The sequence below is a fragment of the Peromyscus californicus genome, unplaced genomic scaffold (assembly GCF_007827085.1).
Source record: "Peromyscus californicus insignis strain IS unplaced genomic scaffold, ASM782708v3 Scaffold_3__1_contigs__length_106647218, whole genome shotgun sequence".
Lineage (NCBI taxonomy): Eukaryota > Metazoa > Chordata > Mammalia > Rodentia > Cricetidae > Peromyscus > Peromyscus californicus.
In genome coordinates, this window is record NW_026294551.1 from 24,955,847 (window position 1) to 24,970,126 (window position 14,280).

Below are 14,280 nucleotides of genomic sequence, written 5' to 3' on the forward strand. Positions count from 1 at the left end.
CTATCCTCAGCTACATGTGAGTCTAGACTAGTCTGGGATATGTGAGACAAACAAGCAAAAATACCTGGACAAGTCAGATCAGAAACTTCATTGTTTACTGATCTTAGCACCTCCCTTTGAGGAACCTGACCTCCTAAAGCCCAGATCTTGCAAGTGGTCTGAGGTCAGCTGCTGCCCCTGCTCTGGACTTGATGCTGAGGGTGTACTTGCTACTCACGAGTCCCCTTGGAAATAAGAGTTTCAACCCTCTCTGAAACTGCAGGAGACTCACTTCCAGGATGGTGTCCCTCTAGGGTGGGAGACAATGGCCTCCCTCCCCAAGCCCTTCATCCAGCTGGCCACAACACAGGATTCTATATAAGGAACAGAAGCCGAGCTAGCGACTCTCAGAATAATGGACAACAGTGTCACTGGTCTCCCTGCAAGGCAGAAAAGGAGTTGCTTATGCCAGGCGACACTCTTCTCCTCAATATGAAAAGGGGGCTGAAGAGATGGCTCAGGGGTTAAGAGCACTGGCTGCTTTTGCAGAGGACCTGGGTTCAACTTGCAGCACCCCTATGTAGGCTCACAATCACCTACAACTCCAGTTCCAGGGGATCTGATGCCCTCTTCTGGTCTCCATGGATACCAGGCACCCAAGTGGTACTCATACACAAATGTAGGCAAAACATTCATACACATAAAACAAAATAAAATAAAAGAACAAATATGCTTTGTTTTGTATGAGAGAGAGAGAGAGAGAGAGAGAGAGAGAGAGAGAGAAAAGAAAGAAACAAGAGATCTCTAGAACCTTCTAGAAGGGACAATGGAGAAAAGAACCACCAAATGAGAGAAAGCCAAGGGGAGAACCCCCACTCCCAAGCCTGGATACAAGGCAGCAGGCACAGGACAGGTCTCTTAATCTCTGCTGTACCCCTTGCAAAACACGGTACAAGGGAAGTAGCCCACTGGCTTTACTACCCAGAGGCTCTCTATGAACCAGCCTCACATTAGCCTCGCCATGTGATCCTGGGAAAGTCCCCTCCCTTCCCAAGGCCGTTTTCCCATCTGTAAAATGGGGACAGCAAAAGCACTCTGCTACGGAGGGACAATGTGACACACTATTGTCACAATCTATCGAGTAGGGTGTGCAAGTGCGACAATGTCACCTTGGGCTGGTGGGGGTTGGGTTGGGAGGGAAGCCAGGCACCCCGAAGACTCCCTCCCGTGTCCCCCGAGACTCACGCATTGCAGTAAGGTTTCTTCTCATAGCCCTTGTAGTTCTTCATGTTCAGGGTCATCTTGCAGGTCTCGCAGTGAAAGCATGCTTTATGCCAGAACTGGGTGGGGACAGAGAGAAGACAGGATTAGACAGAAGCACGTCCCTACGCATGGACACTCTTCCCTACGCATGGACACTCTTCCCTACGCATGGACACTCGCCTAAGGCTGTAAGAACACCTGGGGAAGCTGGGTGGCGGTGGCAGCACAGGTCTTTAATCCCAGCACTCAGGGGTAGAGGCAGGCGGATCTCTGAATTTGAGGCCAGCCTGATCTACAGAGTGAATTTCAGGACAGCCAGGGCTACACAGAGAAACTCTGTCTTTAAAAAAAAAAAAAACACCACCTGGTGAACAGGGGCATTTCAGGTCACAGGCTGTGGCAGCCAATGACACTCCCCTCCCCTCCTCATGCCCCACCAGACAATTATTTAGCTGTCAGGACAGCAAGTGGATCAGATCTGAGAGAGAAAAGGGGGAAGAACCCAGTTAAGAAGGAGGTAGCAGCCCTCAGAAAGGCATCTCCACTTCCCCAGACCACTCCAGCCCAGAACTGGAGGAGCCTCATTGATTATGCAAAGCGGCACTCCGTTGCTAAGCAGCACACTGGGAAGGAGCAGGTCCTCGGCCACCAAGCCTGCAGAAGAGAGCACAGCCAAGGGCACAAAGGCCCAGCCCGGGGCAAACCTACCTTCCCTCTAAACTGCTGACCCTCTGGAGCTCCCCTCCACGATGCTCTAGCTCAGCTGGCTCTCACTTCCCAAAGGACCCCCCAATTGGAGGAGCCGGTAGGTGCCCCAGCCACACCCACATCCTGTCCACTCCCATCTCTCCCATCCCCAGCTGGACAAGGGTGGGAGACACCCTGAAGCGGCAGAAAAGAGCTTTGTTTTAAAGCTCACAGCTAGACTCCAGGTGTGTCCATATCACAACCCCACCCAGAAAGCGGGATGACCTTGGCCTCACCCTGTCTGCAAAGCACCTGGGAGTCTGATTCTACTTCCTGTCTATGGACTGCATAGAATAATGCCTGTCTTCCCGGGACTGTTAAAGATTCATGAGAAAACACCTGCCCCTGCACCTCCAGCAAAGCACCTGGCACCCTCCTTCCATGCAGGTGCTGGACACTGGAGGCACTCACCCGGTCTAACTTAAGCTCCAACATGGGTACATGGGACAGAGAGGCAACCCTAGTAAACCAGGGTTCTAAAACATCCATCAACACTAATCCAAGGTGGTTGATGGAGAGAAGGAGAAACCACGTGAAGCGACTCCATCCCAGAATTTAGGCTTTAGGCTGCTTGCATCTGCCTGTCTCAGCAGTCAATGGAGATACTCTTGACCCCCAAAGGAGGTAGCCAGAGGCCAGGGAGGAGCCAGGGAGACCTCAGAAAGTGACTGAGTGAGCGGTAGGACTGATTCCCAGCCATCTGTCAAAGAACTCCCCCAAAGTGGTGCTTTTTAAAACATGTTTCCCAAACTAAGAGAGCTTCCGACACACTCGGAGGAGGGGCCAGAAGAAAGGAAGCTCAGTGGCTGGGATTCCACCCCTGCACCTCAGCACACTTCATCCAGACACCAGGACTATTTCTGGGGGCAATTGCCCTCTAATGGGACATTTTTCCTATCAAGGAGACCCAACGGGGGAAAAAAAAAATCTAACAGGGAATGTTAACAAGGCGACGCAGGAAAGGACTCTTTGGGAAGAGAGCCAGCTGTAAGTCTGGAAGTAAAGGGTGGGGCGGTCTGAGCTTGGCCCCACCCCCACCTGGGCCCCTCCGAGAGCCACTGCCTCCACCCCCCACTCACAGTAACACTCAGAATCCTTACTGTTTGGGGGTGTCACATACCCCCAACATAAAAACCCCCAGAAAAATCAAAACAGGGTGGTCCTTCCCCCAAAGATTCCCCTGACTGGGAGGCATTGGCAGATTGCCCCAGCTGTCACCAGCTAGTCTGCAGCCTCTGCCTGCTGCCCCTGCCTGGGCCCCTGCCTCCCCTACCCCCGCAGGGGCCTGCCAGGAAAAACATTCTGCAGAATCCAGACCATGACCCACTTTCACACACACATATGCAGGAATACACTGTCCTAGGGCTAGGGACCTCCAAGGTCCGGGTCAGGAAAGAGATCTCTAGCAGATGACCAGATCCTCACCCTAGAGCCAGGCCCTGTGGAGAGAGGGTTAGTAGAATACAGACCAGGCTAGAGTTTCCACAGGAACCCCAGGCTGCTCCCAAGAGCTTGCTCCCATTAGCAGTTTACTCCTAGAGATCCTAAGGGAGCCAGTGTTCTCAACTTGATACATCAGCCTGCGACAAGGGAGGGTGGTCATCTGTCCTTTTTTGGGCCACTCAGGAGCAGAGTAATGGAAACCAGAGTGAGTTGAGTATCTGCTGGGTGACTCACCAAAGGAGGTCTCCACATCTGTAAAGCAGGGCCACAACTATGATCTCCCCCAGGAACTGTAGGAGAATGAGAAGGCCACTCCTTTGGGGAGGCAGGAAATGGCCATTCATTCGAGTGCTCATGAACCAACTCCAGAATGAGAGAAACTTCATGCTGTCTCTTGTCAGGTATGGAGGAAAGATGCTATAAAAGAAGTCCCAAGAGGACCTGCCTTCTTCCCCTGGTCCTAGGAGCCTTACTTAGTTCACAGCAAGAACGGCCCTGTTTGCAAGGTCCAGGGCAGACTTTGGGCATGCGCTCCTAGGATTTATGACTGAGGAAGCAAACCGCACCAGGAGATACGCAGCTCAGAAGGTATCCCTAGTCACCAGGCAAGCTGCCCAGGAGATGCAGCTCAGTCAGACCCCAGGCACCAGACAACCACCCTTCCAGTCCTGTCTGAAATGCTGTGCGGGGGAAAATGACTCTACAGGAAGACAGACAGGCCAGTGGGGATAGAAGCCCCTGCAAGGATCCACACACTGGAGCCAGACCCTGCGGCTCCATGGCTATAGGAGAGGGAGAGAGGAGCTTCATCCAGGTCCCTGTACCTGCAGCCTGTCACCTGCTCCCTGTCACAGTGACTCAGGGCTGGAGTATGAGACTCCTCCCTTCCTGTAGCCTAGAGTTAAGAGTTTGTCTCTTCCTAGGGACAACGCCAGCACCACCCAGGCTCAGGCCATCAGTCTAACGCAGGGCCTCCAGCTTATAAACTCAACGCACTTACTTCCACAATTCCTTTCTAGTAACCTGAAGCTCCTGGAACCAGAGCCCTCAGGATCCTAGGCCCAACACATTCCTCCAGACAGGATGAGGAAGGGTGGGACCCACTCCCTGCCCTCCTCTGACCAACAGGGTTTCACTACGTAGCTCTGGCTGGCCTTGGAATACACTATGTAGCCCCGTCTACTGACCTCAAACACAGAGATCCTCCTGCCTCTGCCTCCCAAATACTGGGATTAAATGTGTGTACCACTACGATGCCTAAGTGGGACCCCCTTTTGGAAAAGAGACAGTGTAAATAAAAATACTTGTTTGCAAATACACCAGCAGATGACAGACAGCCAGAATTTTGGGAGTTGAGGAGGTAGCTCGGTTGATAAAGGGCTCGCCCAGCAGGCACAAAGATAAAATCCTGTGACCAACACTCAGCACTGTAAAAAGTGGGTGTGGTGTGTGGTGGCAAAACTCATCAGTCACCCCAGCACTTGGGAGGCGGAGGTAAGAAGAGGATTGTGAGTTCAAGGATAGCCTGGGCTACATGAGACCCTGTCTTTAAAAAAAAAACTTTGCAAATCATAGTGACACATGACTGTAACCCAGCACTTAGGAAACTGAGGCAGAAGGATTTTAAAAAAAAAGGAAAAACAGATAAAACTTTAGCTAAAAGGAGGGAGACAGGCTGTCCATCAGCTTCCTCTGGGTGGGTAAGGTCATCCGGAATGTGGCCCAACACAAAACGGCAAGCTCACTTAAAATATTATAAGAACTTTTTTTTATTTTTTGCAATTTGAGTGACTTGATTGTATATTTTTCTATTGAGAATCTTGTAGATGACAATATCATGTCCCAAAGTCAAAAAGTCGGACACACTCGCTTATCGGGCTCATAGCTTATAGGAGCTATCTTCCCCCACCCCACCCGACCCCCACCCCCATCCCCACCCCATTTGTGAGGCTGCTCAGGCCAGTACACTTCAGTAAGTAGTACCAATATGAATGGCTGGTCCTGAAGTGATTGCAGGGTGTTCTAAACTTTTCTTTTTAACAACAAAAACAAAAACATGGGGATGGGGGGGCTGGAACAAGAGCTCAGTGGTTAAGAGCAAGGGCCGATCCTCCAGAGGACCCTGGTTCAATTCCCCAAACCGACATGGTGGGTCTCAGAATTTTGTCAATTCCAGTCCCAGCCATGCCAACACTTCCTGGCTTCCTCTGACACCAGGCACACACATGGTGCGCAGACATCTGCAGGCAAAGATCTGTACACATAAAATAAACCAAACAACAACAAAATTGTTGTTCACGGCTACATGAACTTTGTTCCTTTGGAGGAGCAGGGGTCCACCCTAACAGCCATTTGGGGCAGGAGGCGCTCTCGAACGGGACATTCCAAAGCAACTGTCGGGGGGCCAATCCCTCAGCTTTCCTGACTGTCTCCCCACCCGTTTTTAGAAGCTGAGGGAGAAAGAAAGTGAGAGAAAGCTGTGGCAGATTCTCAACAGTGTAGGTCACTAGATACAAAGTAGGTGTTCAACAAATATTTGTTAAATGAATGAGGTCACCCTGGCTCTCCTTCCTGCTCTAATCCCAGAAACCCTCTAGGGAGACAAACCTCAACCTCCTTCCTCAAACACCGTCATCAGCTCTACAGATTTATTTATCCAGCATGCAGAGCTCGCTGGTACTATGGGTTGGGGACAGAGTGGCCTTCGTTGGTGATAAGGTTTACCCACTTATGCCTTTGATAGATAAGGCTCAGGCAGGAGAAAAGACTGCTCATCAAGGACACAGCTGACGCTCTAGCCAAGCAGCAGGCGGCAAGCCATAGGGGACTGCAGTAAATCAGGCCAGTCCACCTTGATTCTCCCTGAATGTCGACCAGAAGCCTTGGGAAGTTGGGTAGCAACCATGCCTATGGAACTGAACTTTCCTCATACCCAGGTCTCTGCTCAGCATTCTCCAGGGCTCCAGTTCTAACTATCTGTTCTTATTGCCTGTAGGGCATGGACGGGAAGAGACAAGAGGGCAGGATTTTCCAGTCTGTGGAAGGGGTGAAAGGCAAATGTCTCTCCAGGGCCACTTCCGCTAGGGGGAGTTCTAAAACCAGAAAGGAATCACCCACTCCCACTTCCCAGGGCAACCCCAACTAGAATATCCCCTTCTAGCTAGGGCATATAGGATCCCTGCCCCCTTCCCTATGACACACAGCACTGAAGGTCTTTACAAGGAGAGTGGCTGGGGTGCTGGGCAGAAAAGAGAGACGAGAACGGCCTTGACCACACTCCCCGCACTGCCCACCTCCGAGGCAATGACATCATCGATACCCATCTGGTGACCAGGAATACTGAGGCCCAGAACCATTCATAAAGCTGATGGGCATAGACCTGGGCTAGGACTGTCTCCCACTTCCCAGGCTCGCAATCCTCCCATCATCCATTGCCTCTCCCCACTCATTACTGGGGAGCCCACTTGACAGCCTAGGGAACTGCAAATGCAGGGGTCAAAACACTTGACCAGGAATGACAAAGATCTTCACGTAAGGACAGTTAACTTCTCGAGTTTGTTTGTTTGTTTGGAGGGGGGGTCTCCATCTAGGAGTGCCACTCTCCAGGGACTAGTACAGTGACTGAGCAGGTCAGCACCTTCCGTAAGCCCCTCCTAGACTCCAGGCTAGCCAAGCCCCACGTCCTTTTCCTCCAGAAAAAAAAAAGTCCAAATGTTTCAGAACCACGAGTCCCCACCTCTTGACCTGGACTCGGAGGTCAAAGGTTCCTAAGAACGAACTAATCTTAGTCGGGAGAGGAGAGACAAAGTATTTAACAAAGTATCCATTTCCAACAAAACTAGATCCCCTCTCTCGGGCGCAGGCCTATCGCCTGTTCAGACGGAAAGGTGGGAATAGGTAAACTCCTATCTAGCTTGGGGAGCTAGATACAATGTACCCACGAGGAGCCAAATCACCGAGGCGTCCCTTCAGAGGGGAACACAGAGAAGGGACAGGTTGCCTTCGGCTTTAGAAGGCTCACAGCGAGGCAGGAGGGTCCCACCTCAAACTGTACCGGAAACACCCAGATCTACTCTTCAATTCCCCTTGCAGAAGTGTGATGGCAACCAGATGAACGAGTCCAGCCTGGGCCGGGGATGTGTAAGAGCCCCTAGGGGACAGCTAATTTCCAGAAGGCTACCCTCTCCGCCCTCCCCTCTAAAAAAATTCTCCCTTTCCTTGGCTTCCCCAGAAGTCGGCCAATCCCACCCTCCATTGATGAAACCAGCTCTGAAAAGTTAGCTCTTTGTTCTCTAAGCTGGTCTCCAGGCTGAGCACAATTTCAGATCTCGGAGAAGCGTCCCCTCCAACCCCCCCCCACCTCAGCACCCCACCCCGCCCAGCTCCTGCTGGGCTGCCCAGCACCCAGAGTGGCTTGCAATTTGAATTGGCGATTGGGAAAGCTATGTAGGAGGTCTGCGGGTTCCCCAACCACGGAACCAGCAAGGTGGGGACAGTCCAGCAGGTCGTTCAAAACAGGGGGGGGGGTCTCGAAATAAGATTCCAGGGCTGCCCCTAAGTCCCTTTCACCACAATTGGCACTCGCCGGCCAATGGACCCGACCCAGCTTCTAGGCCAGGAAGCTGGGCTACCAGCAGCCCAAGCCCGGAGGGTTGCGCTGGCCCCAGCCTCCGCCCCGCCCCCGCCGCCCCCTCCCCCCCCCCAGCGCCCCGCGCTTCCGCCTACTTGGCGCTGGGCGCCGCGGGGAAAGGGAGCGGCCGTCTCCTCTCTTACTCCCGGCTCTGGGGGGGGCGGGACTGCACCTCTAACCTCCAGCACACACCCCGGCGATCCTGGTTTCCTGGTGCTCTCCCGCCCTTCCAGCCCTCCTAGCCCCGACGCACAGAGCCCCATCCTTTTCCAGCGGTGGCTGCCCACCGCCTCGCCTTGGATTTCCCGGGTTCCAGACTGGGGTCTGTCTCCGCACCCCAAGTCACGTCCCGCCTTCCTTCCCTGCTCAGGGGATCACAGAGAAGAGCCCGCAAAGACCCAGTCCCTCCTTCCTCCCCCGATGGAGAGCTGCACTGGGAATGCCTAGCCCGCGGCGCCGGGTGCCTGAGCTCACCTTATCCAGACAGTTCACCTTCTCCGTGGGATACACGATCTTGCCGCACCGGGCACAGTTAGGGTTCATGGTTCCGGGGAAAGACCGGGGCGGGGACGCCCGAGCTCGCGCGCGTTCCCTTTTCCTTGGGCGAGCGGCTGGGAGGCGGCGGCTGCAACTGTGCAGGCGACGGCGACTGGAACTGGGGAACTGGCCTCCGCCTCCGCCCTCCTTCCCCTAATAAACACGGTGGGGAGGAGGGGCCGCACTGGCTGGGGCGGGGACGCGCCTCGGACGCGGAAAGGGGCGCGCGCGACAAGGCGCGCTCCCCGGGCGACGTGGGGCTGCGTGGGGGCGGGCTCCGGGGAGGGCTGCAGGACGTGGGTACTGGAGTCCCTAAGCTCCCGGGGTGCCCGCGCCCCTGGGCTCCCCGACCACGGCTCTGACCCAACGGGAGATACATATGCGACTGCGACAAAGCCCGATCTCCCGTGAGAGGGCCGACCCCACGCACCCGATGAGGGTGGGGATGGTACGGTTTCTCCAGACTCGGGGACTTTCTTTATACCAGTGGGTACCCAACGTGAACCTGCGGGGAACCCCACCTGCCCCGCCCAGTGCTCCAGCTAGTTCCCTTCCCGCCCACGTCCTCTCCTACATTGGTACCTGCCCCTTTCCCTTTGGACTCAGCGCGTCCGGGTGTTCGCACTCCCTGCGCCTCTGAGCTGCAGAATTCCTAGGGGTTCCTGGGCAGCCTCTGCTTTTTAGCTTGATCCCCTTTGCTCTTTTATTCTTTTCCCTTACCCCTGTATTATCCGTGTAGCAGCTGCAACAGTATCTTACTACTGAAAAGAATTTGCTCCAACCACTGGAACGGTGTGGGGGTATAGCTCAGTGGTAGAGCATTTGACTGCAGATCAAGAGGTCCCTGGTTCAAATCCGGGTGCCCCCTCGGAGTCTTTTCCTCAATTTAATGGCCAAATAACGATACATATCATTTCAAATATGATCTTAACCCAATCCTGGGTTAAAATAGGTTAAAAAGAAAGAAAAAAGTTGTTCATTTTACAATCTAAGCAGAAAGCCTTCGTTTTTGCCCTGTATCCAGCGGAAGAACAGAAGTCGCGCGACCTCATTTGACCGGAGTGGTGATTTCTGCCCACGGTAGCCTTGCAGGTTTTGATTGGATGACTCCACACTTGGGTTTCAGGAGCCAAGGTCACTCCCCAGGTTGGCATTCTATGTCCCATGAGGATAAGGGTAGGTCAAAAGTGGAAAACTCACAGATATGGCCCTTCCCCAACCTAAGCTTTCTTTTTTCCTTTTTTTCATTCTGCGTTCTTTATTATTCTATGTTCTTCTCAAGTCTCCCTGTTGCTTGGTGATGCGGACCGAGTAAAAGCCCTTCGAGATCGTGAGGCCGGCAGCTGCATACCCATCAGCTCTCTACAGTGCAGAAGAGTAAGATCCCAAAGCCAAGTGATATAAATTAGTGCAGTGGTTTTCAGACTTATGCGTGCTCCGGAACGACCTAGAGGGCTCATTAAAACATCCCCAGTTTCCTATTGTGTAGACCTGGAGGGAGGCCTTGCCAATTAGCTCTTTGACGGATTTTCCAGGTGAGGCACTCAGGGACCCAGGGACCAGTCTTTGAGGATCACTGGAGTGTTACTACAAAGCCATCGGGTTTGAAATCCTCAAAATGGGGACAGGTGTCCATCTGCTGAGTGTGTGGCTTACGGTATCTGGGCTGGAAAAAATCTCAGTGTAAAGAAGGAGGCAAGGGCGGCCCCCTCAGCTAGGTTTTGCCCAAAAAAAGGAAAAAGAAAAGAGACAGGGAGAGGCGTGCTGCCTGGGTCAGGGTGCGGCTGTGATATTTTAAACACGGAATCTGGTTGTGTCATCCCAGGACCCCAGGGGAATACTCTCGTGCATTTTTTTGCTTCCCAGTTCCCATTACTGTTCTCTGCTGGGCTGAACAAGGAAGGGGCTAGAACAGCTGCAGGGCAGAGACCAGAAATACCTGACCAGTGCGTCTCACTTCCCAGGCACTAGGCCGTGAAGTTGTATTTTATCAGGCCTCAACTTCTCAGTGAAGAAGGTTCTCATTTTTTTATCTTTAGACCATGTCTTTTTTTTTTTTTTTTTTTTTTTTTTTTTTGCATACAGAGCGTCATATAGCCCAGGCTGGCCTCAGTTTTGATATATAGGCCAAGGCTAATCTTAAACTCCCTTGGACTCTGATCCTCCTGCCTCTGACTTCTAAGTGCTGGGAGTAACAGGCATGTACTACCACACCTTGCTACAAACAAGTATATAAACATTCGGTATCTAGATTCATCTTAGTCTTTTGGGTCAGGATACAAACTAGGTAAAAGTAATACTGGTTTCACACCTCAACACTCTGTGACCCAAAAGCACGTTGTGACTGGCACTAGACCAGTACGTTAGGAGCGTTGGGATCCTACTAGTTACTGCCGATTCTGGAGGACCACGAACATTCTGAATTCCGGTGCTCTGATGCGGAAAATTTGGAGGACAGAGGAGATGTTTGAGTTGGAAATAACTGAGTAGTGGAATTATATATGAATGTCAATGAAAAATATGCACACCCATTAAGGGGGCACCCGGATTTGAACCGGGGACCTCTTGATCTGCAGTCAAATGCTCTACCACTGAGCTATACCCCCTCTGCTGGTGTGAGCTGAGAAAATTCTTATTACATGACTTGTATACTTTTCATTTTTGAGACTATACTTTTAAAAGTAACATCTTTTTGCTAAGTAATATTGAATTTAACCAATATAAAGGCATACATCTAAAAAAAAAGCTAAAAGCACACTGACAATTTGAAAACGTGAATTTAGGTTGCAAACTCCTTTTTTTTTTTGGTTTTTCGAGACAGGGTTTCTCTGTAGTTTTGCGCCTTTCCTGGAACTCACTTCGTAGACCAGGCTGGCCTCGAACTCAGAGAGATCCGCCTGGCTCTGCCTCCCGAGTGCTGGGATTAAAGGCGTGCGCCACCACCGCCCGGCCCCTTTTTTTTTTTTTTTTTTTTTTTTTGGTTTTTCGAGACAGGGTTTCTCTGTGTAGCTTTGCGCCTCTCCTGGAACTCACTTGGTAGCCCAGGCTGGCCTCGAACTCACAGAGATCCGCCTGGCTCTGCCTCCCGAGTGCTGGGATTAAAGGCGTGCGCCACCACCGCCCGGCTCCCTTTTTTTTTTTTTTTTTTTTTTTTAAGCAGGGTTTCACCATATAACTCCGTTTGGAATGCAAGTTAGACTCAATACTTTATCCAGTTTCTAATCATTTATCTTTTTCTTGCAAAACTGCGTTGGAAGACTTTTTTCTCTGCTCTCTCCAGAATACAAACACCACCTCAAACAGAACACCCACTGCGAGGCATGGTTGCCCTCTTATGATTCTTAGAGCACTCACTATGTTGCTCTCTCAAGAAACAAAACAAACTTTCAACTAAGATAGAGCAGTCCTAGCTCTCTGTGTTCACAATGTGCTAGAGACCGACTAGGAATAAATTCACAGGTGAATTAGCATAAATAATTGCGGGGCAGTGGTGGTACCAGCTAATGCGGTTGATCTCAGCACTCAGGAGGCAGAAGCAGGCAGATCTCTGAGTTCAAGGCCAACCTGGTCTACAGAGTGAGTTCCAGGACAGCCAGAGCTATACAGAGAAACCCTGTCTCGAAATCCCCCTCCCCTCAAGAAAAAGTAAATACTCAGTAGTAATAAGGAGAAACAGTTAAAAAAAAAAAAAAGAATGTTCAGCTAGTGGTGGTGCCTGGGGTGTATTTAGCACTCAGTTCAGCCATGGCTGAATAGCAAAACTCTGCCAATAAGTAAATAATACTAAAAACAAGATATTTAGCAAAGTACCAGAGGGCTACCTCAAGTTGGATAGCCATGGAAGAATTTTATTCTTCTTTCCTTTACTTAGAGTGATGGCAATTAAATCCAGGGTCACTTCACCATTAAAGTGATACCTTTCCCAGCTGTGTGGAAAGCTGGGTTGGTGATTTGGCAGGTAAGGCTGGAATGACATTTAGTAGGGAACCCTTTGGCAATATGTGTGGGGTGGAGAGTCTGGGCGGAGGAAATGACCAGTGGGCAGTCCTTAGAGTTGGGGGAGGCTAGGCCAGGGAAAAACAAACAGTCCAAGAGCGGAAGTGTCAGGTGGCATGCCTTTAATCTCAGCCCTCGGGAGGCGGAGACAGAAGGATCTCTGAGCTCCAGGCCAGCCAGGCTTCCACAGTGAGCCCTGGTATGGAGCAGTGGGGGGGCCACACACAGAAGCTAAAGTAGCCAGAACAGTAGAGAGCGAGAGCCTTGAGGCCAAAGCAAGAAACATGGATTTTATATAAAATTAATGAATGAAATGAAAATGTGTGAGATAGTTTAAATGAAGGGAATTTTAATCATCACTGAGACTAATACAGAGGAGATTTACAAGGAGTCTAGTGGACCTGGAGAAAACATCCTATGCAGTATTATTTAGCTTCAGAAAAGACATTCTGCAATATGCAGCATGGTGGAGTTTAAGGACATCATGCAGACTATACAGAGATCTTGTCTAGATAGATAAAGAAAGAAAGGAAGGAAGGAAGGAAGGAAGGAAGGAAGGAAGGAAGGAAGAAAGTTGTGAGTGAGTAAATAAATAAATAATAAATAATGTGAATCCGGACACTGCATGATTTCAGTTACAAGGTATGTAGAGAACCACAGAAGCACAGAAGCAGAAAGGGAAATAAATGGTGGTTAGTAGGGACTGGGACAGAGGGACACAGGGAGCTGCCATCAGTTGTTCAAAGGTGAGTGAATTCTAGACAACTGTTCCACAACTCTGTGCCCAGAGCCCTGGGGTGTGGCTTAGTGGTGGGAGGCGGGGCTTGCCTGACAGACACCAGGCCCTGTACTGGATCAGGAGCAAGAAAAATCCACGATCAGTCTCACTGGTTTGAATTCAAGGTGTCTAGTGTGATGGCACATACCTGTAATTCCAGCACTGTGAGCATCAGAAAGGCCAGCCTCAACTACATATAGAGTTCAAGGTCAATCTGGACTACGTGAGACAGAGAGAAAGACAAACAGACAAACAGAAACAGAAAAGATAAAATATGTAAGAAAATAAAAAGCCAAGCATTTCTCTTTGGAGCTAAGGATGTACTCAATGACAGAGTCACCTAGACTACTGAAGGCTCTGGGCTGTGGATTAGATCCTAACACAAACACACACACCATGTTTTTGGGGGCCCAACAAGATAGTTCAAGTAGAGGTACTTGCTATTCAGCCTGATAATTTGAGTTCATTTCCTAGAACCCATGTAGTAGAAGGAGAGAATCAACTCTTGCAAGTTATTCTCTGACCTCCACACTCACCTAAACACTCACACATACACACACACAATAAATGTAAAAAAATGTTAATTAAAAAAATCTCATCTTGCCGGACAGCAGTGACACATGCCTTTGATCCCAGCACTTGGGAGGCAGAGTCAGGCGGATCTCTGTGAGTTCGAGGCCAGACTGGTTTACAGAGTGAGATCCAGGAGAGGCACCAAAACTACACAGAGAAACCCTGTCTTAAAATAAATAAATATTTATTTAAAAAACCCATCTTTTGGGGGATCATTCCAGTGCATGTGGGTTTGTTACAGTGTGCCTTTGATCACCATCTACATAGAGGTTCCTGAACAAGTGAGTGCCTTGATATCTCTACCGGTGTGATCCCTAGGTAACTTCTACTTTGG

General features: G+C 50.6%; 1 protein-coding gene and 2 non-coding genes across 3 annotated transcripts in view; 1 reads left to right on the top strand and 2 right to left on the bottom strand.

Moving 5' to 3' along the window:
- The window catches only part of Lasp1 (LIM and SH3 protein 1), a 40,719-nt gene extending 31,894 nt beyond the window's left edge, over nucleotides 1–8,825 (bottom strand). The window contains exons 1-2 of the mRNA XM_052757053.1: nucleotides 8,537–8,825; nucleotides 1,225–1,319 (exon numbers count right to left, since the gene is read on the bottom strand). Coding sequence (XP_052613013.1) covers nucleotides 1,225–1,319; nucleotides 8,537–8,605 — 164 coding nt within the window. The 5' untranslated portion in view covers nucleotides 8,606–8,825. The remainder of the gene's footprint in view (nucleotides 1–1,224; nucleotides 1,320–8,536) is intronic.
- Nucleotides 8,826–9,395: 570 nt separating this feature from the next.
- Nucleotides 9,396–9,467, top strand: Trnac-gca (transfer RNA cysteine (anticodon GCA)). The gene has a single exon. It is a non-coding gene; the product is annotated as a tRNA-Cys (tRNA).
- Nucleotides 9,468–11,133: 1,666 nt separating this feature from the next.
- On the bottom strand, nucleotides 11,134–11,205 carry Trnac-gca (transfer RNA cysteine (anticodon GCA)). The gene has a single exon. It is a non-coding gene; the product is annotated as a tRNA-Cys (tRNA).
- Nucleotides 11,206–14,280: the final 3,075 nt, after the last annotated feature.